This window comes from Stigmatopora nigra, chromosome 7 (genome assembly GCF_051989575.1).
Source record: "Stigmatopora nigra isolate UIUO_SnigA chromosome 7, RoL_Snig_1.1, whole genome shotgun sequence".
Taxonomy (NCBI): Eukaryota; Metazoa; Chordata; class Actinopteri; order Syngnathiformes; family Syngnathidae; genus Stigmatopora; species Stigmatopora nigra.
Window position 1 is genome coordinate 15644495 of NC_135514.1, and position 25569 is coordinate 15670063.

Below are 25569 nucleotides of genomic sequence, written 5' to 3' on the forward strand. Positions count from 1 at the left end.
TGCTAATTCAATCGTTGGTATCAAACCTAAGGTTGGCGGGCCAGATATGGCCCCGAGTGAACAAAAATCTGGCCCGCTAGCAGGGTCATTTTTTCATCCTAACCTAGTATTATACGTACAGAATAAAAAATTTTTCCAACCAATCTTCATGTTTACTGCACTGTGCTCCATTTCCAATTGCCTCTTTTACTCCCTTTCGTCAAAATGGCAGCCAATGAGTTAACGGGTACCAATAAAAAGCCACAAAAGCAACAGACTCACTTGGAAATGCCCCCAAATCAGCAGGTAGCCACAAACGAGGAAGATTCTCCCTCAAAATGGTCCAAAATTGACAGGAAGTGATCTAAAAGGAGAAGGAAGTGACATATTAATTGACTGTTGTTTCCACTTTGCAAAATAGACTCAATGACAGCTTTTGCTAACAATTGGCATCCAATATGAGCAAAAAGTCCAACTGCCTTGTTTTGTCTAACAACGCTAGCCACGCCAGGGGGCGCCGTAAAAAACTTGCAAAAAGGAGCAATGCTTTTTTTCTGGATTTCTTTACGATGTGAAGTCGCGAACCAGAATGTCTTTCTATTATGCATGTGCGAGTGTGTGTGTGTGTATCGTATGTGTGTGTGTCCACATATAGTGTACACTTTACTGCAGTATATATAAATATGTGTACATGTGTGTCAAGTTGTGATGATGACAAGATAGCAAGAACGTAAACGTTTGTCTCTTTGCCTTATTATACTCCATTTTTTTCCCCTGAAACTTAAGAAGCCCAAAATGAACTATGAGCTATTTGGAATAAGAAAAATGTTCCTGAAATGAAGTGTTATTGTCGCGGATGAATATTTTGTTGTTTTATTTTGCTTTTAAGTTGTTGTTTTTTCAGTTTTGGGGAAGAGTGACTGTTTTTTTTTCCTGGGGGGGTGAATTATTTTGGAGTGAGTTTACAATGGAACGCGAAAACGACAACAAGGCGCTTGGTATTGACACATTTTGTGGCTAATGCTTGTAAATAAAAACGTACTGACGACACAAATGGACTAATGTGCTTCTTTGTCACATGTTAGCAGCGATGCTACATGCTAGCGTTAAATCCACACCTTGGGATCACATCTTTTTTAATGCCTTACTTTGAAGTATACATATAGATATGTTGATTATTGTGAAAAAAAAGCCTTACTATACTATGTCGTTTTTAATGAAAAAAAAAGCCGTACTATACTATGTCGTTTTTTAACAAAAAAGCCTCACTATACTATGTCGTTTTTTCAACAAAAAAGCCTTACTATACTATGTCGTTTTTTTCAATAAAAAAGCCTTACTATACTATGTCGTTTTTTTCAATAAAAAGCCTTACTATACTATGTCGTTTTTTCAATAAAAAGCCTTACTATACTATGTCGTTTTTTCAATAAAAAAGCCTTACTATACTATGTCGTTTTTTTCAAGAAAAAAGCCTTACTATACTATGTCGTTTTTTCAAGAAAAAAGCCTTACTATACTATGTCGTTTTTTTCAAGAAAAAAGCCTTACTATACTATGTCGTTTTTTTTCAATAAAAAAGCCTTACTATACGATGTCGTTTTTTCAATAAAAAGCCTTACTATACTATGTCGTTTATTTTCAATAAAAAAGCCTTACTATACTATGTCGTTTTTTCAATAAAAAAGCCCTACTATACTATGTCGTTTTTTTTCAATAAAAAGCCTTACTATACTATGTCGTTTTTTTCAATAAAAAAGCCTTACTATACTATGTCGTTTTTTTCAATAAAAAAGCCTTACTATACTATGTCGTTTTTTCAAAAAAAAAGCCTTACTATACTATGTCGTTTTTTTCAATAAAAAAGCCTTACTATACTATGTCGTTTTTTTCAATAAAAAAGCCTTACTATACGATGTCGTTTTTTCAATAAAAAGCCTTACTATACTATGTCGTTTTTTTTCAATAAAAAAGCCTTACTATACTATGTCGTTTTTTTCAATAAAAAAGCCTTACTATACTATGTCGTTTTTTTCAATAAAAAAGCCTTACTATACTATGTAATTTTTTTCAATAAAAAAGCCTTACTATACTATGTCGTTTTTTTCAATAAAAAAGCCTTACTATACTATGTCATTTTTTTCAATAAAAAAAGCCTTACTATACTATGTCGTTTTTTTTCAATAAAAAAGCCTTACTATACTATGTTTTTTTTCAATAAAAAAGCCTTACTATACTATGTCGTTTTTTTCAATAAAAAAGCCTTACTATACTATGTCATTTTTTCAATAAAAAAAGCCTTACTATACTAAGTCGTTTTTTTTCAATAAAAAAGCCTTACTATACTATGTTGTTTTTTCAATAAAAAAGCCTTACTATACTATGTCGTTTTTTTCCAATAAAAAAGCCTTACTATACTATGTCGTTTTTTCAATAAAAAAGCCTTACTATACTATGTCGTTTTTTTCAATAAAAAAAGCCTTACTATACTATGTCGTTTTTTTCAATAAAAAAGCCTTACTATACTATGTCGTTTTTTTCAATAAAAAAGCCTTACTATACTATGTCATTTTTTTCAATAAAAAAAGCCTTACTATACTATGTCGTTTTTTTTCAATAAAAAAGCCTTACTATACTATGTGTTTTTTTTCAATAAAAAAGCCTTACTATACCATGTCGTTTTTTTCAATAAAAAAGCCTTACTATACTATGTCATTTTTTCAATAAAAAAAGCCTTACTATACTATGTCGTTTTTTTCAATAAAAAAGCCTTACTATACTGTCGTTTTTTTTCAATAAAAAAAGCCTTACTATACTATGTCGTTTTTTTCAATAAAAAAGCCTTACTATACTATGTCGTTTTTTTCAATAAAAAAGCCTTACTATACTATGTCGTTTTTTCAATAAAAAAGCCTTACTATACTATGTCGTTTTTTTCAATAAAAAAGCCTTACTATACTATGTCGTTTTTTTCAATAAAAAAGCCTTACTATACTATGTCGTTTTTTTTCAATAAAAAAGCCTTACTATACTGTCGTTTTTTTCAATAAAAAAGCCTTACTATACTATGTCGTTTTTTTTCAATAAAAAAGCCTTACTATACTATGTCGTTTTTTTCAATAAAAAAGCCTTACTATACTATGTCATTTTTTCAATAAAAAAGCCTTACTATACTATGTCGTTTTTTAAGAGAATAAAAGCCTTACTATACTATGTCGTTTTTTTCAATAAAAAAGCCTTACTATACTATGTCGTTTTTTTTCAATAAAAAAGCCTTACCATACTATGTCGTTTTTTTCAATAAAAAAGCCTTACTATACTATGTCGTTTTTTTCAATAAAAAAAGTCTTACTATACTATGTCGTTTTTAAAGAAAAAAAGCCTTACTATACTTTGTCGTTTTTTAAGAAAAAAAGCCTTACTATACTATGTCGTTTTTTAAGAAAAAAAGCCTTACTATACTATGTCGTTTTTTTTAACAAAAAAGCCTTACTATACTATGTCGTTTTTTAACAAAAAAGCCTTACTATACTATGTCGTTTTTTTCAATAAAAAAGCCTTACTATACTATGTCGTTTTTTTTCAATAAAAAAGCCTTACTATACTGTCGTTTTTTTCAATAAAAAAGCCTTACTATACTATGTCGTTTTTTTTCAATAAAAAAGCCTTACTATACTATGTCGTTTTTTTCAATAAAAAAGCCTTACTATACTATGTCATTTTTTCAATAAAAAAGCCTTACTATACTATGTCGTTTTTTAAGAGAAAAAAAGCCTTACTATACTATGTCGTTTTTTTCAATAAAAAAGCCTTCCTATACTATGTCGTTTTTTTTCAATAAAAAAGCCTTACCATACTATGTCGTTTTTTTCAATAAAAAAGCCTTACTATACTATGTCGTTTTTTTCAATAAAAAAGTCTTACTATACTATGTCGTTTTTAAAGAAAAAAAGCCTTACTATACTTTGTCGTTTTTTAAGAAAAAAAGCCTTACTATACTATGTCGTTTTTTAAGAAAAAAAGCCTTACTATACTATGTCGTTTTTTTAACAAAAAAGCCTTACTATACTATGTCGTTTTTTAACAAAAAAGCCTTACTATACTATGTCGTTTTTTTCAATAAAAAAGCCTTACTATACTATGTCGTTTTTTTCAATAAAAAAGCCTTACTATACTATGTCGTTTTTTTTCAATAAAAAAGCCTTACTATACTATGTCGTTTTTTTCAATAAATAAGCCTTACTATACTATGTCGTTTTTTCAATAAAAAAGCCTTACTATACTATGTCGTTTTTTTCAATAAAAAAGCCTTACTATACTATGTCGTTTTTTTCAATAAAAAAGCCTTACTATACTATGTCGTTTTTTTTCAATAAAAAAGCCTTACTATACTATGTTGTTTTTTTTTCAATAAAAAAGCCTTACTATACTATGTCGTTTTTTCAATAAAAAAGCCTCACTATACTATGTCGTTTTTTTCAATAAAAAAGCCTTACTATACTATGTCGTTTTTTAAGAAAAAAAGCCTTACTATACTATGTCGTTTTTTTTCAATGAAAAAGCTTTACTATACTATGTCGTTTTTTCAAGAAAAAAGCCTTACTATACTATGTCGTTTTTTTCCAATAAAAAAGCCTTACTATACTATGTCGTTTTTTCAATAAAAAAGCCTTACTATACTATGTCGTTTTTTTCAATACAAAAGCCTTACTATACTATGTCATTTTTTTTCAAGAAAAAAGCCTTACTATACTATGTCGTTTTTTTCAATAAAAAAGCCTTACTATACTATGTCGTTTTTTCAATAAAAAGCCTTACTATACTGTGTCGTTTTTTCAATAAAAAAGCCTTACTATACTATGTCGTTTTTTCAATAAAAAAGCCTTACTATACTATGTCGTTTTTTTCAATAAAAAAGCCTTACTATACTATGTCGTTTTTTTCAATAAAAAAGCCTTACTATACTATGTCGTTTTTTTTCAATAAAAAAGCCTTACTATACTATGTCGTTTTTTTCAATAAAAAAGCCTTACTATACTATGTCGTTTTTTTTAATAAAAAAGCCTTACTATACTATGTCGTTTTTTAAGAAAAAAAGCCTTACTATATATACTATGTCGTTTTTTTCAATGAAAAAGCTTTACTATACTATGTCGTTTTTTCAAGAAAAAAGCCTTACTATACTATGTCGTTTTTTTCCAATAAAAAAGCCTTACTATACTATGTCGTTTTTTCAATAAAAAAGCCTTACTATACTATGTCGTTTTTTTCAATAAAAAAAGCCTTACTATACTATGTCGTTTTTTTCAATAAAAAAGCCTTACTATACTATGTCGTTTTTTTCAATAAAAAAGCCTTACTATACTATGTCGTTTTTTCAATAAAAAAAGCCTTACTATACTATGTCGATTTTACAATAAAAAAAGCCTTACTATACTATGTCGTTTTTCCAATAAAAAAGCCTTACTATACTATGTCGTTTTTTCAATAAAAAAGCCTTACTATACTATGTCGTTTTTTTCAATACAAAAGCCTTACTATACTATGTCATTTTTTTTCAAGAAAAAAGCCTTACTATACTATGTCGTTTTTTTCAATAAAAAAGCCTTACTATACTATGTCGTTTTTTCAATAAAAAGCCTTACTATACTGTGTCGTTTTTTCAATAAAAAAGCCTTACTATACTATGTCGTTTTTTCAATAAAAAAGCCTTACTATACTATGTCGTTTTTTTCAATAAAAAAGCCTTACTATACTATGTCGTTTTTTTCAATAAAAAAGCCTTACTATACTATGTCGTTTTTTCAATAAAAAAGCCTTACTATACTATGTCGTTTTTTTCAATAAAAAAGCCTTACTATACTATGTCGTTTTTTTCAATAAAAAAGCCTTACTATACTATGTCGTTTTTTCAATAAAAAAGCCTTACTATACTATGTCGACTTTACAATAAAAAAAAGCCTTACTATACTATGTCGTTTTTTCAATAAAAAAGCCTTACTATACTATGTCGTTTTTTTCAATAAAAAAGCCTTACTATACTATGTCGTTTTTTTCAATACAAAAGCCTTACTATACTATGTCATTTTTTTTCAATAAAAAAGCCTTACTATACTATGTCGTTTTTTTCAATAAAAAAGCCTTACTATACTATGTCGTTTTTTTCAATAAAAAAGCCTTATTATACTATGTTGTTTTTTCAATAAAAAAGCCTTACTATACGTTGTCGTTTTTTTTCAATAAAAAAGCCTTACTATACTATGTCGTTTTTTTAACAAAAAAGCCTTACTATACTATGTCGTTTTTTAACAAAAAAGCCTTACTATACTATGTCGTTTTTTTAACAAAAAAGCCTTACTATACTATGTCGTTTAACAAAAAAAGCCTTACTATACTATGTCGTTTTTTTAACAAAAAAAAGCCTTACTATACTATGTCGTTTTTTTAACAAAAAAAGCCTTACTATACCATGTCGTTTTTTAAGAAAAAAGCCTTACTATATTAGGTCGTTTTTTAAGAAAAAAAGCCTGACTATACTGTGTCGTTTTTTAAGAAAAAAAGCCTTACTATACTATGTCGTTTTTTAAGAAAAAAAGCCTTAATATACTATGTCGTTTTTTAAGAGAAAAAAAGGCTTACTATACTATGTCGTTTGCAGAGAGAAAAAGCCTTACTATATGTCGTTTTTTGAGAGAAAAAGTCTTGCTTTACTATGTCGTTTTTTTGAGATAAAAAGCCTTACTATACTATGCCGTTTTTTTACAAAAGCCTTACTATACTGTCGTTTTTACAAAAAAAGCCTTACTAAACTATGACGTCTTTTGCAACAAAAAAAAAGCTCGAATAAACTGTGATTTTTTTTACGAAAAAAAAGCCTTACTGTACTATGTCGTTCTTTACTATGATGTTTTTTAAGAAATAACAATGGTCTTTGTTAACACAAAAGATTTACTGTACCTCCACCTAATGATGTAGAAGTTCACTCAAATGACTTTAGTGTGCGCAGGATTGTGGTTGTTTGTCTCTGTTTGTCCTATAGCCGACTGGCGTGGCGACCTGTCTTGAGTGTCTCCTGCCCTTCGCCCAACGACAACTGAGACAAAGTGGGACAAGAAGATTGATTGACTAACTATAAATGCTATACATTGTTTAATAAAAAAAAAGCCTTACTATACTATGTTGTTTTTTTCGAAAAAAAATCCCTCACTATATTATGTCATTTAAAAAAAAAATAACATGGTTTTATTTAACACAAAAAATTGACTAAAACGCCACCTAATGGTGTAGAGGTTTCCTCACTTGACTTTAGTGTGGTCGCCGTTAGGGTTATCAAAAATGCACCCTAACCCCAAAAAAAACCCCAAAAAGCCTTACTATACTGTCTTTTTTTTTACGAAAAACCGTAACCCTTTAACAACCATAACCCAAAGGGGTAGGGTTGGGGTTTGGGTAGGGTAAGGCTTTGGGTAGTGTTAGGTTTTGGCTAGGGTTAGGGTTTGGCTAGGGTTAGGGTATGGCTAGGGTTAGGCTAGGGTGAGGGTTAGGCTAGGGTGAGGATATGGCTAGGGTTAGGGTATGGCTAGGGTTAGGTTTGGCTAGGGTTAGGATATGGCTAGGGTTAGGGCATGGCTAGGGCATGGCCAGGGTTAGGGTTTGGCTAGGGTTAGGGTTTGGTTAGGGTTAGGATATGGCTAAGGTTAGGGTATGGCTAGGGTTGGGGTTTGGCTAGGGTTGGGGTTTGGCTAGGGTTAGGGTTTTGCTAGGGTTAGGGTTTGGGTAGGGTTAGGGTAGGGCTAAAGGTTGGGTAGGGTTAGGGTTACCCCAGTTCTCCCTGAACGCCACAAGAGGGAGACAATGTAAACAATTTGAGCGCAGAGTCCTAAAATGGACTTTTTTGAGCCCTGATTTTTGGTTAGGTTGCAGGTTACTTTTAATCTACTGACTGCCACCGTTAAATCGAATCAGTTGCACCCAATAAACACATTTTGGATGATTTTTTTTCCGGGACCACGCCCCTCCTTCCTTCCCTCATTGATTTGCGCTAACTGACGGATCGCCATGGCAACAGGTCGCCCATAGCGACGGGGTGCCGCTCCATCGCCGCCGGTTGGACGCGTGCACGGAGAGCGAGCGAGCGCGCGCCAGGCGGAGGAACAAGCTCGGCGGCGGCGGAGACGGCGGAGGCTCACGCGGATTCGGGCATCGGACCGGCGGCGTGACGGAACCGCGACAAGGGGAGAAAAAACGAGCAAAAAAAAAACAAAGAGCAGCCGCAGGTCAGCAAAATGCACGCACCAAAAAACGAGATCTTAAAAGATTTTGCTAAGATTATTGACAACAACATGGTGGCAATATTTCTGGATGATTCCTGACTACATTTTCATTCAAATGTTTATTAATGTATATATTGGAAATGAATACGTTTGGATTTCTCTATGAATATTTTCTGCATTTGTGCTATTGCTCCTTTCATATTCTTGCTTATTCATCAAATTTCATGCTATTTTTTAAAAATGGGATTTGTATTCAAATTGGTTTAACTGCCTGTAGACTACTTTTGGAGGACATTTCTATATTTAGATTCTATTTCAAGAATAAATTGTTTCATTTGTCGGAATATAAATAGATTGCTCTTGATTGAACAGGGAAAAAAAATTCTATCCAGAAAATCAGGTTCGATTTCCATATAGATGTATGTATTTATATATGCATGTGTATAAATATATATGCATGTGTATTTATATATGCATATCTATATGTATTTATATATACATACACATACATATATACACATTCACATATATACACATTCACAAATATACACACACAAATATACACATATACACAAATATACACATACACATATATACACATAAATATATATAAATACATACACATACACATACACGGAAACAAGATATAATACGACGTCTATCGTAGCCAATGGCGGCCATGTCTGAAATCCGACGGGCTATATTTGTAATTGGGCAACTTTGGATGGTTCGCAGTAAATATTTTGACTGTCCGACTGTGTCTGTCTGGTCTGAATCCAGCCGGCCGGCAGGCCCCGCCCCGCCTCACGTTCCCAGGGGGCGGTCCCAGACGAGCCCGCGCCCCTCCGCCCCGCCTCGCCCCGCCCACGCCAGCCAGAGCGCTGGAGCCGCGGCGGCCCAGCATGGACGTGCCCAGGATGGCCGAGGGCCTGTTCAGCAGCACCCTGTCGTCTTCGTTGGGGGGCGGCGGCCTGGGCGGTCCGCACTCGGCGTCCCACCTGACGCTGGAGCAGAAGGCGGCCTTCGTCTTTGTGCTCCTCCTCTTCATCTTCCTGGCATTGCTCATCGTGCGCTGCTTCCGCATCCTGCTGGACCCCTACCGCAGCATGCCCTCGTCCAACTGGACCGACCACACCGAGAAGGACACCTTCGACTATCGGATCGTCTAAAAATAAATAAACGGGGTTCTCAAACGGGGGGCCCGTGTCCAGTGCTGACCTCCGCCCTTTTCCGCAAATCTGCTTTGGAATTCACCCAAAGCTTCCTTTTTCTTTTTTGAGCAAATACGTAAAAAAGTTTGAGCCCTCCCACGAATTTGGAAAAATGTGAAAAATTTCTGGAGAAAGTCCTGTTTATTCTGGATTAAAAGCATTTTATTCTGGATTAAAAACATTTTATTCCGGATTAAAGTTGTGTTTATTCTGGAGTAAACGGAATTTTATTCCGGATTAAATAGTATTTTATTCCGGATTAAATTAATTTTATTCCGAATTAAAGGCATTTTATTCCAGATTATAGGCATTTTATTCCGAATTAAATGCATTTTATTCTGGATCAAATGCATTTTGTTCCGGAATAAATTGCATTTATTCCGGAATAAAGGCATTTTCCAAAGTTTTGAAGGATTTATGCGGACCCCCAGTTTGAGAACCTCTACTGGACTATCCCCCCCCCCCCCCACGCCCTCCATCCATGGACTACCTCGTTCCGCCATTTTGTGTGTGGACATCCAAACAGGGTCAAAGCGAGTTTACACGCCGGCGTCTTTGCTAGATTTAGACAATCAGTGTTTGTCCGCCTTCTTCTTCTTCTTCTGGTCCCTTTAAACGTCAACCCTTTGAAGATGGGCGGACCCAAAGCGGACCGTGCCGTTACCGTGTGCCTCCACAAATTGTCCCGTGTGGTTTTCGTCACGTGACGTCCGTGTTCTTCAAGCAGGGTCACTGCCGGGCGGCATCCGAGCCTTCGCCCCAAGACGGCGCCGCTTCTTTACAGCCGTGCGCCTTATTGCGGAGGTGGGAGGGGCTACAGTCGCATGACTCCACTTTTTTTTACAATTTAATGTGCCACCTGGGAGTTTGGTAGACGCTATTTTCTTTGTTTTAGCGCTAGTATCGGTAACATACCCTGGACTAAGATGGCCACCAAGAAAAAAAATCCCAAGTTGATGGACATCCAATCATTCGGTGTCCAATCATCTTTCGGGGTTTGTTTACTGGTTTTGAGCTAAATCGAGAACGCTCCCAATGTTTTTGAGTCAAATTTGGTTAGCTTTAAAACAAATTAAATTAATTATTTGGATATTTTGGCCTCTCGTTTCCCATCTGAATCCCGATTGGAAGTTCCCACAACCTGAAATAACATTTCATTAAAATGATGGTTTGATAAAATTGTATCTAGCTAACAAATTTGAACGAAAAGGACAGAAATTTAAAGCAAGACGAACCAATCTCCTGTATGCATTTGGTTACTGTGGCTACCGAAACAATGATATCTCTTATCTTAAACGCAGTCATTTCATAATTAACTTATGTTAAATGATCTTATTTTCCAATACAGTTTGGTCAAAATGCATTTTTTTTCACTGTTATTTTAAAACTATGAAATTTTCTCTATTTTTCGTGCAAAAAATGAGATTGTTGTCATATTTCTTACTGCTTTAGAGCCAAAATGGCCACCCTGAATGGCGATATTAGTACATTACTTGCTTTAAAAAGTAACATGTACCACTGTAATTTGAAACGAAAGCTAATGAAATAGATGAAAAAACTTTAAAACATTAATTGTTATTTTATAAATGAAATAATTGGCCATTTACAACGCTAAAAATCAAAACAATTTGGACTGCAACGGAGTCTTAAATAGCCTTTTATTGCCCTTTTTGGCCCCATATCTAACCAATTAACCTCCCATACCCCCAAATTTGGACGTCCATTTTGAGGCAAACCCCCCAAGAGCGACTTAAGTTGACTTCCTCCCACCTCTGCCTTTCTAGTGTAGATTGTTTACAGACTTTTCTTCCTGGTGATGTCATAAAAAAGAGACGCTCCCTTCACAATCGCCTCTTATCCTCTTCACTTCCTGTTTAAACAGGAAGCGGGCCTCTCCCAGCCTTTCTCTCGCCGTTGTCGTGATGCCGTGGCCTTTTTTCGCACAAATGGTTGGTGTGCATGTCGCCGGCTTCTTTGTGCACGCTCCTCACGTGGCTCCTCTTTTTTTTTTGTCCTTTTGGCGAGCCTGCGAGCTCCTTCCTTCCGGCTTCCTTTTTTTGCGGAATAAAAAAGTCCAACGTCTCCATTTTTTTTCCTGGGTCCGTTTGGCTGAGGCGTCAGGTATTTTGAAGCCGAATGGAAAATGGATTCCAGTGGCGGTGGCGGCGCTCGGGGAGCTTTGAAAACATTTCAATTTGGCCTTATCAGGCGCCGCTGGCGGCGCTCCGCCAGGGGCTCCGCCGGGGGCTCCATTGCTTCTCCCGTCAAGCCAGACGGGGTCAACGCATTTAATTCCACGCCGTGACTCAAAAAGGAACGCCAAAAATAATTGCCCCAGCTATCGGCTCTTTGACTAATCGATCCACCTATCGCACTAGTGTCAAAGTGACGGCCCGGGGGCCGAATCTGGCCCGCCGCATCATTTTGTGTGGTCCGGGAAAGTCAATGATGAGTGCCGACTTTCTGTTTTAGGATCAAATTCAAATGATTGAGTGTAGATGTGTATTAAATTTCCTGATTTTCCCCCGTTTAAATCAATTATTGTCATTTTTTAACCATTTTTTGGTGTTTTTAGTTCCAAAATCATCCAAAAAATATATTTAAAAAAACTAAAATAAACATTGTTTTAAATCTATAAAAACAGAATATTCAGGGCTTTTAATCCGTTCATAAAAAAAAAAAATATTGTGTACGTTGTTTGAGTTGACGTTAATATAATTTAGATTTTCTTTATAAATGGATTAAAAGAACTGAATATTCAGTTGTTTTATAGATCTAAACCAATGTTTATTTTAGCTTTTTTTTAAATATATTTTTAGATTTTACAAAGTGATTTATTAACTAAAAACACAGAAAAAAATATTAAAAAATGACAATTATTGATCTAAAAGGGGGACAATCGGGAAATTTAATATACATCTACACTCTATCATTTGAATTTGATGCTAAAACAGAAAGTGGGCACTCATCATTGACTTTCCCGGCCCGCACAAAATGATGCGGTGGGCCACATTTGGCCCCCATGCCACCACTTTGACATAATTTAGTCATGGTCTAATCGACATTTAATGCGTCGCGGAATCATTTCGGGAGGTCGAACATAAATCTGTCTACGCTTCTAATAACATTTATGCTGACCAGATGGGACTTTCAAAAAAAATGCCATAACAAAATATATCTATATTTACTGTATCAGAATCATTTTAGGAGATCTCAAATTAAATAAACAAACGGTTTATGCTTGCAATAACATTTATGCTGACCATTGGCCCCAAATGAGATTTTCAAACGAGGATTAAATGCCAAAACGAAATATAATACGGAGTGTATAACAATATGTCATGTAGTGGAACAGACAAACATTACTTACCGTAACAATTACGTATTAATAAATGACTTCAGCACTATTTACGCTCATATGTGACGTCACACTGTATGTCCATTCAATAGTAAATCAAGTCCATCGGCTACCATACCATTAGCATTTTACGGCTAGCGCTAGCGTCGAGCTAATCCCAATTAACATAACACTTGCCCATAAAAACGATAGTATAACCCTTACAATAATTGTAAACTCTTCCTGAACCCTTGTTGGCTTTTATGAACCCTCTAAAAAGACACTGTTTAGCAAAATAACATGTTAAAGCAGCATTTAGTAATTTAGATTTGCTTACCTGTGCTGAACATGACGACCGGAACTCTTTCACGTCCAAATAAACGCGAATTTCTTCGTCCTAAAATGTAAACACTTGATTATAAATCCATATCAAATATATAATCATTGTTTAATAGGATATGTGTATTTTATTTAGTACCATAAAGTTACGGCGACGCTCACTAGAGTCATAGCCAAAACGTGGCCATGCTAGAACCGACTCGTATCATATTTACTCCGGCCACCAGGGGGCAGGGTATACTCCAATAGGTACAAAAACAACAACGAAAAAGAGCAACTTCAAAATAAACGTAGTAACGTCACTCTAATCAAACGATTAATCGAGGCAGCAACATTTATTTAGGATATTTTGGAATAAAATTACTACTTTATATTATTAATCATTCCAACGTTACTACTTAATATTATTATTCATTCCAACTCTAATCCAAACCATAATTACACTTTCACATGCCTGCTATTATTACTTTAATAGATAATTTTTAAAAAGGATTTTAAAACATAGTGTGCTGTAGTTAGTTGGGATATGCTCCAGCACCCCCGGGACCCCACGAAGATAAGTGGTTCAAAATAAAATATACATCTAAAACAAGTCAAGTAATAATACATGACATTAAGCTAACAGTTGATGAAAAAATATTTATTTTTATCAACTTTTATCAATTTTTGTCATTTTTTGTCAACGTTTTGCTAACTAAATCTAAATTAAATTAAAATTAAATCGCTTCCAACCCTCCCAGTCAAAATGGATTGGACATATATGGCCATCAATGGCGCTGAAACATATTAATTGTCCGTGGCCGTCAATGGCGGCGAATGAATTTTTGATGGAGTCGTTTAAAACCCGTCTTGTGGAATCCTCGCCGCCGAGCTCGTGACTAATCCCATATTTGGCGGCGTTGAAAAAAAGTCAGGTGTGGGTTGGGCGCGATGAGATGCTATTTGTTGTCAGGCAGCGAGAGTTCGGCGGGTTGCCATGGATACGCAACGTGATGCGGCAGGGGGGGGCGCGTGTTGCTCTTCCGTGGGCGCTTGGCCTTACATCATCTTTCGTGTCACTGTGTCCAGCATCTCCACATTGATTTTCTTACATAAGTGCAATTTGGCGAAAGGTCTTGGTGCCGGCGTGGCGTAGCGTTCCGTCTAAGCTAGCAAAGTTAGCATTGCTACAAAAAGAATCAATGTCAACTAAAAATGTCATGTTTTGTCATCAATAACATAAGCTTAAAGGACAAAAAGACTAATCTTAATGTTTTTTTTCAAATGTGTGGCACGGTGGGTGGGCGGTTAGAACTTCGGCCTCATGGTTCTGGGGTCGTGGGTTCGATCCCAGCTGGGTCCTCACTCTCTGGAGTTTGCATGTTGAACCTAGGCTTCCGTAGGTTTTCTCTAGGTACTATGCTTTCCTCCCACAACCTAAAAACATGGATGCTAGGCTAGCTGGCTAACACATTTATTTTGGTAATTTATTCAGTTTTTTTTTGTTCCAATTTGAAATCCTAATAGTGACAATCAAATATAATATTGTAATTAAATTATATATTGGATATGAATGCTATGAAGTATTATTTAAAAAAAACTATAGGGCAAAGTGTACATCTAACTATTTTTTATAAGCAAAACTAAGAAAAATACGAGCAGAGATGCATGTGACTAAAATTTTGAAAATGATACGCATTATGCTGGCGTTGTTTGTTTGCCACGACGGCGGCAAATGTGAGGCGAATACGTGAGCTATGGCATGACAGCCAGAAGATGTGGTAACCATGGCAACAGAGCTACGGAACATCCCTGCAACGACTCTTCTTTCTCGTCTTCATCATCTTCACTTTCAGGGGTTTTCCTTAACTTTCATGCCTTGGTTTTCCTTTTTTTGCCCTCCCTTCATCTTCTTTCTTTTCCTCCTCTTCCTCCTCATTGGACCTTTTTCTTCCTCTTCCTCCTCCTCCTCTTCTGTATGTCTTCCTCGTGTACATCGGTGTTTGCCCACCTGTGGCTTTATCAGCATCCAAAACTATGGTCGTCATGGTGATATGTCTGGAAATGTCCATCACAGAGTCCCTCTCAATCTCAAGTCTGTACAAGCGCAGAGCGCCCTCTTGTGGTCATAAAACGAGTTGAGAGCTGATCATAACATGGGCGTGGTCATATTAATAAATACAAAAATCCTCGCTTTACATGGTCCTTTTTTGGTAAGAAAAAAGGATTAGTACTTACTTAACGTGCTCATTTTTAAGGGAAAAAACGCCTCACTATCAATGAAATTTGGGACAAGTGGTTATCATGTTGGCTCACAGTTCTGAGGTTCAGGGTTCAATCCCAGGTTTGGAGGACCTTTCTGTGTGGAGTTTTTTTTATTTTATTTTAAGGAAAAGGGTCTTACTATACATATTATTTTTAAAGCCTGACCTCAGATGTTCTGTTTTTTTTTAAAGAAAAAGTCCTGACTATTCATTGTCATTGTTTAAGAATACAGACTTGGACATGGTCTTTTATTAAGAATAAAGCCTAATTATACATACTAACTGAATAGAAAATCTTTACTAGACATCGTCTAAACAATTTTAGATAAGAAAATGTAGACGCCTGATTTCGGAATGAATAAGAAAATGTTAAGTTGCTTTTAGTTTTTGTTTTGATTTTTTTTTTTTTTTTAAATCAACTCAAACTGATTTAAACTGCATTTCCGACAATTCAACGCGCGCATACTCACGTCATTCCTCGGGCGTGACATCGACTTACTTCCGGTTCATGCGTGGACGGCCCCATGACACAGTTGTTTAGGGGGGAAGAAAAGAATCCAGCGCCTCTTCCAAACCTCTCAACCGACCTCGAGTGACTTCCAAGCGGCTCCCAGAGCACCGCGAACCGCCGCCATGGAGGCAGTCCCCCGCATGCCGATGATATGGCTCGACCTCAAGGAGGCTGGAGACTTCCACTTCACCCCGGCCGTCAGGCAGGTGAGCTGGGCGGGGATCTTCCCGCTGTAGGAGGTCAACAACTGCTCCCCAAGTGCTTGTAAACAAGCTAAGATGAACCGGAACCGAGCTAGTGAACACTCGTATACATTTCCAGAAAAGCTAACTGCTCGGCTACCATTAGCTTCGTGGCATTTCCCTTGTATTTAGCCGTTGGCTAATGCGAGAGCTAACAGAGCTAACGAGTGGACTCCAGTGGACCAGCACGAACTAGTACAAACCAGGTGGTTGGCTGGCTAACATAATCAGGCCTTAACGACGTGTACAGTCACGTGACGCAAAAGGGGCGACGCCATGACAACAACTAACAATTGGCAACAAGTGGTCATGAAAATTCCGAGTGTACGTAAATATAACTTCTTGTCGGGAAAAAAAGTTCCTCACACTTGATATGAATCATGGTTGAATTATTAGTTGACCTATTTTCTGTCTTTTTCCTGGTAAATAAAGTTGTTTACCTTCGAACTCTTCCTTATTTTTTCATAACAACGTGACGTCATCTTCGCTCCTACGGAATGTCACGTGTGCTGACTGCCATGGACGGGAAATAGCGTTCTAATTAAAAGTGGGCGGAGCTAGCTGTGATGTTTTAATTAACTGAGCAACTCTCAGACTGTTATGATAATAAAATGTTCATCTCGAAAGCATTACACACTCCAAAATCTATTTTTGATACTAACAAGTAAACAAAAAAACTATTAATCATGGCTTTAAATAACAACAGATGTCAAATTATGCGGCTTATAGATACTCTTTGACAGTAATTCCCAATTCTGTTACCTTAATATATGAAAAATGTGCAAAAACATTTGGATGTCGAACAATTCAACTTTAAATGAATATGCCCCCTCATCTTTCTAGCAAAATGGCTTCTGGGGCGGCCATATTGGTAAGGACAACATTCCCATTAAAGTGTCTTAACTAGCTTATTTGTCCACCCAATTTGTAAAGATTGAATTCATGTCCAAGCATCTGCTATTCATTTTTAGAACACATTCCAAACTAAAGTCTGACTTTATTCTGTCCTAGTTCATCCTGAAGAACTACGGCGAGAATCCGGACAACTACAACGAGCAACTGAAAAAACTCGAGACGTTGCGGCAGGTCGGTGCCGAAAGTCACATGAAAGAAAAAAAAACCTAAAGAATGCTTCAAAATCGAGTTTACCTTTTCCGACAGGGCGCCGTGAACGTCACCAGAGACTTTGAAGGCTGCAGCACGTTGAGGAAGTACTTTGGTCAGCTTCATTACCTTCAGAGCCGCGTTCCCATGGCAACCGGGCAGGAGGCCGCCGTCTCCATAGCTTGGTACAAAATAACATTTTGTCACATTCTGCCCGGAATAATTAAACAACTGTAGATATCTTACCTGTTCCTATTCCTGTTTCTATTCTTATTCCAATTCTTACCTTTTCCTGTCCCATTCCTATTCCTATTCTTATTCCTGTTTCTATTATTATTCTAATTCTTACCTTTTCCCATTCCTGTACCTATTCCTGTTCCTATTCTTGTTCCTATTCCTGTTCCTATTCCTGCTCTTATTCCTGTTTCTATTCTTATTCCAATTCTTAACTTTTCCTATTCCTGTTCCTATTCTTATTCTTACCTTTTCCTATTCCTGTTCCCATTCCTGTTCCTGCTCTTATTCCTGTTTCTATTCTTATTCTTACCTTTGCCTATTTCTGTACCCATTCATATTCCTGTTCCTATTCCTGTTCCTTAGGACTGAAATCTTTTCCGGCAAAACGGTGGTCCACGACGACATCAGCTACGAACAGGCGTGTATTCTCTACAATCTGGGTGAGTTCCCTTCATTTTTTTTGGTCTTCACGTCATGTCTCGAGTTCTAAAAATGTCCGTTCACTTCTCTAGGAGCTCTCCATTCCATGTTAGGCGCCATGGACAACCGCGTGTCAGAAGAAGTAAGACGCAACCCGTAAACGCCAAGTTTGAGCGAGCGTCTAATCATGTCTGGTTGCTCTTTCAGGGCATGAAGGTGTCTTGCACGCATTTCCAGTGTTCGGCCGGAGCCTTCTACTACCTGAGGGACCATTTTAGTCATAACTTTAGCGTGGATATGAGTCACCAGATCCTTAACCTCAACATCAACCTGATGCTGGTAGGATGGACGACCGCGCTACGACACCGAAAGTAAACATTCTAATCATCTTTTGGACGTCAGGGTCAAGCTCAGGAGTGTCTTCTGGAGAAATCCATGCTGGACAATAGGAAGAGCTACCTTGTGGCCCGCATTAGCGCTCAGGTGGGCGTGTCCCGTCACTCCCAACCAAAAAAATGGCGTGCTTACTTTTGACGCCATGACGTGTCCAGGTGGTGGATTACTACAAGGAGGCGTGCAGGGCGCTGGAGAACTCGGAGACGGCGTCCATGCTGGGGAAGATCCAGAAGGATTGGAAGAAGTTAGTCCAGATGAAGATTTACTACTTTGCCGCCATTGCGCACGTAAGTGATGTTTTTACTTTTAAAAAGTATTTTGTGCAATTGCCCCCCTTACACTATGAAAAACCTGCCGACATTTTTATAAATTTGCCTTCAAACCAAAAGTTACTGTACGAAATAAATACGAACAATACGAAATAAATCATCCCCTATTAGCGCCCCCATTCTCCACGGTGGTTGGATGGTGTAACTGCATCTTAAAATTATAGAAGTTTTATCGAACGTTTTTTTATAGTATTATTGACAAAAAAAAATTCAATAATTATCGTTATCGTTTTATCGGCCAGCTCAATTTGACGCACCCCCCCATTGGTGACCTTTCCTCGAGCTATGTGCTAGCTAAAAATCCAAAGTTCGTCCTGTTTTGACTGCGTTTTTATGTTTTTCTCCCGTGAATTTGGTTGTAAAGCTTCACATGGGCAAACAAGCCGAAGAGCAGCAGAAATACGGCGAGCGGGTGAGCCAACGCCAACCATGGAATTTTTTTTGCGGGGGGTTTTACGCTTGAATGTTTGTGTGCAGCTGGCGTACCTCCAGAGCTCCATGGACAAGCTGTCAGAAGCCATCAAGCTAGCCAAGGTGAGCATCTTCTTATCTTCTCATCGTAGCGCCGCTCAGGTGCTGATGGGGTTCTCCAAAACCTGTTTTTTTCTGTCCTCAGGGTCAACCAGACAGTGTGCAGGACGCCCTAAGATTCACCATGGATGTCATCGGCGGCAAGTAAGCCATTCTTTTCAAAAACAAATAGCTTACCGTATTTTCATGACTATAAGGCGCACTTAAAAGTCTGAAATGTTCTCCAAAATAGACAGGGCGCCTTATATATGGAAAAAAATAAGTGTCATTCATTGACGGTGCGCCTTATATACGTAAAAATACGGTATTACTCACCCCATCAAAATGGCCTCCTCGTAGATTCAACTCGGCCAAAAAGGACAACGACTTCATCTACCACGAGTCCGTCCCTTCTCTGGAAACCTTGGCGTCCGTCAAAGGTAACGTCGGAGACGATGGCGTCCAATCGTGGGATGCTGAAATGACAAAAATCTGCGTTTTGTGCAGGAGCGCCATTGGTCAAAGCCCTGCCCGTCAATCCGACGGACCCCAGCGTCACTGGCCCGGACCTCTTCGCCAAGCTGGTGCCCATGGCGGCTCACGAGGCGTCCTCCCTCTACAGGTCGGCGTCCAGATAATCAATACGTCAGGTGTAACGTAGAATTGGACTTGACGCCGTATTTTGGTGTCGATAGCGAGGAGAAAGCCAAGCTCCTGAGGGACGTCATGGCCAAGATCGACGGCAGAAACGACACACTGGAGTAAGCCGAGTCCACTTGGAGTCCTTGTGTGTCGCTAACGGCTAAGCTAACGTCCCGTTTTGTCCCAAACAGGCAGTTTATGGACTCTTTGGGCTTGGAGCCGGAATCCGTAGACAACTTGGACATGTACAGCCACATTCCGCCGGTCCTGATGGAGAAATGCGCCGCTCTCAGCGTCCGACCCGACACGGTCAAGAGCCTGGTCCAATCCATGCAGGGTAGCCATCAACCCCGCCATCGATTCCCGCCATCCTTCCAAAGTCCTCAATCTGACCTCCTCCCGCAGTCCTTTCCGGCGTCTTCACCGACGTGGAGTCGTCCCTACGAGAAATCCAGGAGATCCTGGAAGCCGACGAGGCCGGCGAGAAGGCCCTGCGTGACGCCGGCGCCCCGGGCGACGCCCACCCGGCGTTGGCCGAGATGCGAAGGGACCTGGAGAAGTACGCCGAGGCCCACGAGAAGGCCAGTTTCACCAACACGGAGCTCCACCGGGCCATGAACCTGCACATCAGCAACTTGCGGCTCTTGGGTGGACCCTTGGAGAACCTGAGGGATGCTCTGCCCCGCCCCCAACTCAGCGAAGGTGAGACCGGGAAAATGGCGTCTGGATCAACCGTGACCTTCTCCTTCTGGTTTCGAGCAGATGAAGTAGCCGGGCTGCAGTGCGTGAAGCGAATCCTGGGGAAGGTTCAGGAAATGAGGGAGCAGAGGAGTTCCTTGGAGAGACAACTGCGAGACCTGATCCAGCACGATGACATCACTTCCACCCTGGTGACCACGGAAAGGGCAGACATAAAGGTAGGTTATCAGACTGGGATGTACCAAGGAAAACATCTGAACCCTCAACCGGTTCCTCAGAACGTCTTCGAGGAGCAGCTGAAGAAATACGAACAGGTGAAGGTCTACGTGGACCAGAACCTGGCGGCCCAGGAGAACATCCTCAAGGCCTTGACGGAGGCCAACGTTCAGTACGCCTTGGTCCGTAAGAGCTTGCGTCAGACGGAGCAGCAGTGGAGCGCCACGGTCCAAGGTCTGGTGGGTTCCTACGAGGCCTACGAAGACCTGATGAAGAAGTCGCAGGAGGGCAAGGAGTTCTACGACGACCTGGAAGGCAAAGCGGCGCGTCTGCTGGAGAGAGCCAAGGCCTTGTGTCAGACCCGAATGGAAGCCAGGAAGACCGTCCTGGAAAGGTAGGACTGGATTTAGTTGTGACCTGGTTTACATGTCGGTGACGTACTTGATGTGGTTGTAGAGAGAGTCCGAAGAAGCCTCCGGCCAGACCCACGGCGGCCAAACCTTCCTTCAAGCCCAATTCCCAGGACGACGACTCCAGTCTGGAAGATCCCGAGTTGGCCCAAATTAACGCCGCCATCTTGGCTCTGGCCGAAGACGGGCCCGAAGAACTTAGCGGCCGCCCAGCCGACATTCCTTCCCTTCAGCGGCCCGGCCCGGAAGCCTTCCTCCCCCCCGGCGGGGGCGGCACCGTGCCCTGGCCCGCCTCCTCACCCGCCAATCTTCCTCGTTTTCCGGCCAATCTTCCGCCGCCGGAGCTGCTGGCTCGTATCGCCCGCTTTCCCACGCCCGGCGTCCTCCACGCGCCCATCCCTCACCTTCCCGCCCCTCAGATGGCGTCGCAAATACCCAGACAGGCGGCCTACGGAGCCCCGGTCCCTCAGCGAGTCCCCACGCCGAGCTACGACCCGACACCCCGGCACCCCGTCGCCCCCGGGGTTTCCGCCGTCTACGCCGGCCCCCCGCCCATGGGCGCCTACCCGCGATTCCTGCCCCAAATGACACAACCCAATCAGTACCCTCCCCCCGTGGGACAAGCCCCGCCCCCGGACTACCGAGTGGGACCGACGGGCCTCCCGCCCCCTCGGCACCCTTCGCTGCAAGGCTACCCGCACGGCTACGTGGCTCAGCAACCCGGCGCACCCCCACGCTACCCCCAGATTTTCCCGGGTCACATGCAGGCGCCAGCGAACGGCTACCAAGCCCCGCCTCCAATAGCCCAAGGCTACCAGGCGCCTCAGAACTATGCCCCCCAGCATCAAGCTCCAGTGATGCCAATGCCTCCTCAGGGCCTGATGGCGCCCCCTAGTGCTCCGCTCCAACACCACCCCCCAGCCCCTCAAATCGTAGGTCCCGTTTCGCAAGCCTACCCCGCTCACCGGCACCCCCCGAGCGCTCAGAGCGCCACGCTGTACCAGCACCCCCAGATGCCCCACGGCTCCCAGCAATTTGCACCCCACCCACAAATCCCAACCGGCCCCGGGGGTCCGGTGGTCCCCGGCAACCAGGCCATCCACCCCCAAATGGGCCCCCCGATGCCTCCCGCATCACAACCCCATTTGATGGGTCCACAGGCGCACCTTCCGAGACACGCCCCTCCCACCTCCCTCTCCCCGCAACATCAGCACCATCACCCTGGCCCTCCCCCCGTCCCCAACATGCCCCAAGCTCCCGTGTCCGTTGCCGGTCACCCCCAGGTCCAAGGCCACCACTGCTACCCCGGGAGCCCCCCCAGCATGCCCCGGCAGCCCCTGGCGCCGCAGTCGGCCGCCCCCCACGGCGCGGTCCACCCACAAGGTCCCATGTACTTGGGAGCCCCGGGATCCCACGTGCCACCGAGCGCCCCCCTGAGAGCGCCCCCCGTGGGCGTACCCCCTCACACTCTCCAGCCATGTCCCGGCGGGCCTCCGGTTGGACTGGCGAGCCAGCCTCCCTCCATTTCCCCGGCTCCGTCCACCTCCCCAACGCCCGGCCCGTCTTCCCTCGTTCCGAGACCCGGCGTTACCTCTGACTTAAGCTCCGCCTCCGCCGCCACTGCCGTAGGTTCGCCTCCTCCCGCTTCCACATTCCGGCTCCAGAACCCGGGCAACCACGACCTCCTCTCCTCCAGCCCCGACAACCAGTCGGGGGGCGTCGAACCCCCCGCCAACGTCCTGCAACCCACCAAAGCGGACCCGAGGGACGGCGAGCGTCGTAAGGAGGACTCGCGGGGAGTCCTCCTGATCCAAGGCGATCCTTACCGATCCCCGGAGCTCCTGGCCCGGCTCCAGAGCGAGCTGGAAGGTTTTCGGGCACGGGTGGACGCCCTGGAGGACCTCCCGGACGACGAGAGAGGCGCGTCGGCGCTGGACGGCCAGTGGAGGGAGCTGCAGGAGCAGCAGGAGAAGGACGCCCGGCAGCTGTCCATCGCCATCGCCCGCTGCTACGCCATGAAGAACCGCCACCAGGACGTCATGCCGTACGACCTGAACCGCGTCCTGCTGCGCTCCGGAAAGGACGACTACATCAACGCCAGTTACGTGGAGGACCTGTCGGCGTACTGCCCGCAGATCATCGCCACGCAGGCGCCGCTCACCGGCACGGCCGCCGACTTTTGGCTGATGGTCTACGAGCAGAAGGTCTCCTTGGTGGTGGCGCTCGTGTCCGAGCAGGAAGTGGAGAAGGTAGGAGTCGTCCATGGGAGGGCGGGGTGTCCAAAACCTAAAAGAAACATACTTTGAGGGTTAGTGCCACGGTATGCCGAGTTGTTTTTTTTTTCACCAGGGCAAAGTGGCGCGCTACTTCCCGACGGAACGTGGGCAGCAGCTGTCTCAGGGTCCCATCACCCTCAGCCTGAGCACCCAGAAGAGCACCCCCACCCACGTGGAGCGCATGATCAGCCTGCGCTACCGAGACCAGAGCCTGAAGCGCACCGTGGTCCACTTGCAGTTCACTTCTTGGCCAGAACTGTACGAGCGCCATTTAGTTTTTAGTTTTTCTGTCCAAGCCAAGGCCATTTTGACACTCGTCCGTCTCTTTTCTGTCCACCAGGGGGCTCCCCGAGAGCCAGAGCAACCTGCTGCACTTCATCCAAGAGGTCCACGGACACTACCTGCACCAAAGACCCGCACACACTCCCGTGGTGGTCCACTGCAGGTTAGATTCCGGCATCCCAGAAATATGCTGAAATGGAACAAAAAGAGGATTTACTTTTGAAAGAGGAAAACGTTTTAGTACTCTTTCAATTTCAAAATAAGAGCAGTTGCTATCACATGATGCTAAAATTCATGTGAAAGATATATATACATAAACATAGGCGGTAATGTACCTCACTGTAACGTGTCTTTCTAGCTCCGGGGTGGGTCGCACCGGCGCCTTCTGTCTGTTGTACGCGGCGGTGCAGGAGCTGGAGGCCGGCAACGGCGTGGCGGACCTGCGAGACCTGGTCAGGAAGATGAGAAAGCAAAGGAAGAACATGCTCCAGGAGAAGGTAAGTCGCCAGACGGTCTGCTAACCAAAGCCTGTTGGACGGCATCAAACCCAAATCCCCCACAGCTGCACCTCAAGTTCTGCTACGAGGCGCTGTTGCAGCACGGCGAACAGGTTCTCCTCCGGCACGGCGTCCCGCCGTCCAACGCCGGCAGGAACGTGGCCGCTTCCTCCTCCAAGGTTCGTGATGCCAGTCTCCAAAAAAATGGTTTTCCTGGCATCCCATAATAACTGAAACATTGCCATATTTCCAAACGCTTGCAGCACCAGCGCCAGGATTCGTCCCAGCAAGACTTGGTCCTAGGGGGCGACATTCCCATCAGCTCCATCCAGGCCACCATCGCCAAACTCAGCGTACGGCCCCCCAGCGTCGAGGGGGCGGAGCTTGAAGATCTGGAGGAACCCACGTTGCCATTTTCGCCCCCCGTCCCGGAGCCTGTACCGGCTCCGGAGTGCCCTGGTTCGCCCCCGACGACGCCGTCCCCTCCGCCGCCCAATGGCGTGGACGTGGGGGGGTTGGCCAGTCCATCGGCCGCCCCATTGGCCGGCCCCCCGCCACAAGTGCAAGCCCCGCCTTCGTCTTTGGAACTGTTGGCCTCCCTGGCGCCCGAGGCCTTTTCCATGGATGGCGGTGGTGGGCGGGGCAAACAACGGGTGACCAAGCAGAGCTTCCTGCAGCCAACCGAGGGGCGGGGCCTCCACGGGAGTCGGGAGTCCGAGAGCGAAGACCCCCTGAGTGGTCTGGATCCCCTGTGGAGTCTCAACAAGTCCTAAAATCTTCAAGCCTGTTTGTACATATTTTAAAATGTTTAACTAATGACAAAAAGTAAATAAAGAGAATTAAAAGCAATGTTGCCGTATCAAAGCGCCTTTATTGGAAAATTAGTACAAAGTATTTTTTTGTTATGTTTTTTTTGTCTTTTTTTTACAAAACAAGTCAATAAGTTATGTCGCTACTCGTGTTGCACCGATACCATCTTTCCTTTTTTTACTGCATATTATTTAAAATTTAAACTAATTTCCCAAAAGTCCAATCCATTCAAAGGGGGAAGGTCGGCATTCATTCACCGTCAACCCTCCCATTTCGAGAGGATTGGACATCTTGTGACAAACTTTTCAAATTGCTCGTGAAATGAGCTATAATGGAAACTTTGCCCCCTCCAAGATGGCGATCAAAGCTCTTCCCATGCTTTGGCTGCCATCTTGGTGGGGGCAAATTTTCCATTCTAGCTCATTTCACCAGCAATTTTTAAAAAACATTTGTCTCAAAGCACATTATCGAGTTGTTGACGCCCTGGATGTCCAATCCATTTGAAATGGGAACGGGGGTGACGGAGCAAAGTCCTAATTTCAGTGACACCCCCCCCCCCCAATTGAAATGGTTGTTCATCATTTTGAGACCACGACTTCCATTTTA

General features: G+C 42.2%; 2 protein-coding genes and 1 long non-coding RNA gene across 3 annotated transcripts; 2 read left to right on the top strand and 1 right to left on the bottom strand.

Moving 5' to 3' along the window:
• Positions 1 to 179: 179 nt before the first annotated feature.
• On the bottom strand, positions 180 to 13383 carry LOC144198921 (uncharacterized). Its single transcript, XR_013326800.1, has 3 exons — positions 13279 to 13383; positions 13138 to 13197; positions 180 to 343 (listed from the first exon to the last, which is right to left on the bottom strand). It is a non-coding gene; the product is annotated as an uncharacterized LOC144198921 (long non-coding RNA).
• LOC144199365 (cortexin-3) lies at positions 8054 to 9855 on the top strand. The gene is made up of 2 exons (XM_077720956.1): positions 8054 to 8255; positions 9033 to 9855. The coding sequence occupies exon 2, from the start codon at positions 9155 to 9157 to the stop codon at positions 9419 to 9421; it is 267 nt and encodes an 88-aa protein (XP_077577082.1). The 5' UTR covers positions 8054 to 8255; positions 9033 to 9154; the 3' UTR covers positions 9422 to 9855.
• Positions 13384 to 15857: 2474 nt separating the features above from the next.
• On the top strand, positions 15858 to 25002 carry ptpn23a (protein tyrosine phosphatase, non-receptor type 23, a). The gene is made up of 24 exons (XM_077720158.1): positions 15858 to 16099; positions 17147 to 17221; positions 17297 to 17424; positions 17840 to 17916; positions 17989 to 18038; positions 18104 to 18235; positions 18299 to 18379; positions 18448 to 18579; positions 18986 to 19033; positions 19099 to 19155; positions 19238 to 19296; positions 19492 to 19571; positions 19639 to 19753; positions 19827 to 19892; positions 19965 to 20110; positions 20179 to 20475; positions 20536 to 20690; positions 20751 to 21082; positions 21145 to 23347; positions 23448 to 23632; positions 23715 to 23819; positions 24015 to 24153; positions 24219 to 24332; positions 24417 to 25002. Exons 1-24 carry the CDS (start codon positions 16016 to 16018, stop codon positions 24924 to 24926), a joined length of 5370 nt encoding a protein of 1789 aa, XP_077576284.1. The 5' UTR covers positions 15858 to 16015; the 3' UTR covers positions 24927 to 25002.
• Positions 25003 to 25569: the final 567 nt, after the last annotated feature.

Excerpts from the sequence above, each read along its gene's own strand:
- ptpn23a (XM_077720158.1), top strand. The coding sequence starts at position 16,016 with ATGGAGGCAGTCCCCCGCATGCCGATGATATGGCTCGACCTCAAGGAG. Across the intron at positions 19,297-19,491 it reads ATGGATGTCATCGGCGGCAA|ATTCAACTCGGCCAAAAAGG; the intron begins GTAAGCCATTCT and ends GCCTCCTCGTAG. Across the intron at positions 19,754-19,826 it reads GAGGCGTCCTCCCTCTACAG|CGAGGAGAAAGCCAAGCTCC; the intron begins GTCGGCGTCCAG and ends TGGTGTCGATAG.
- LOC144199365 (XM_077720956.1), top strand. The coding sequence starts at position 9,155 with ATGGACGTGCCCAGGATGGCCGAGGGCCTGTTCAGCAGCACCCTGTCG.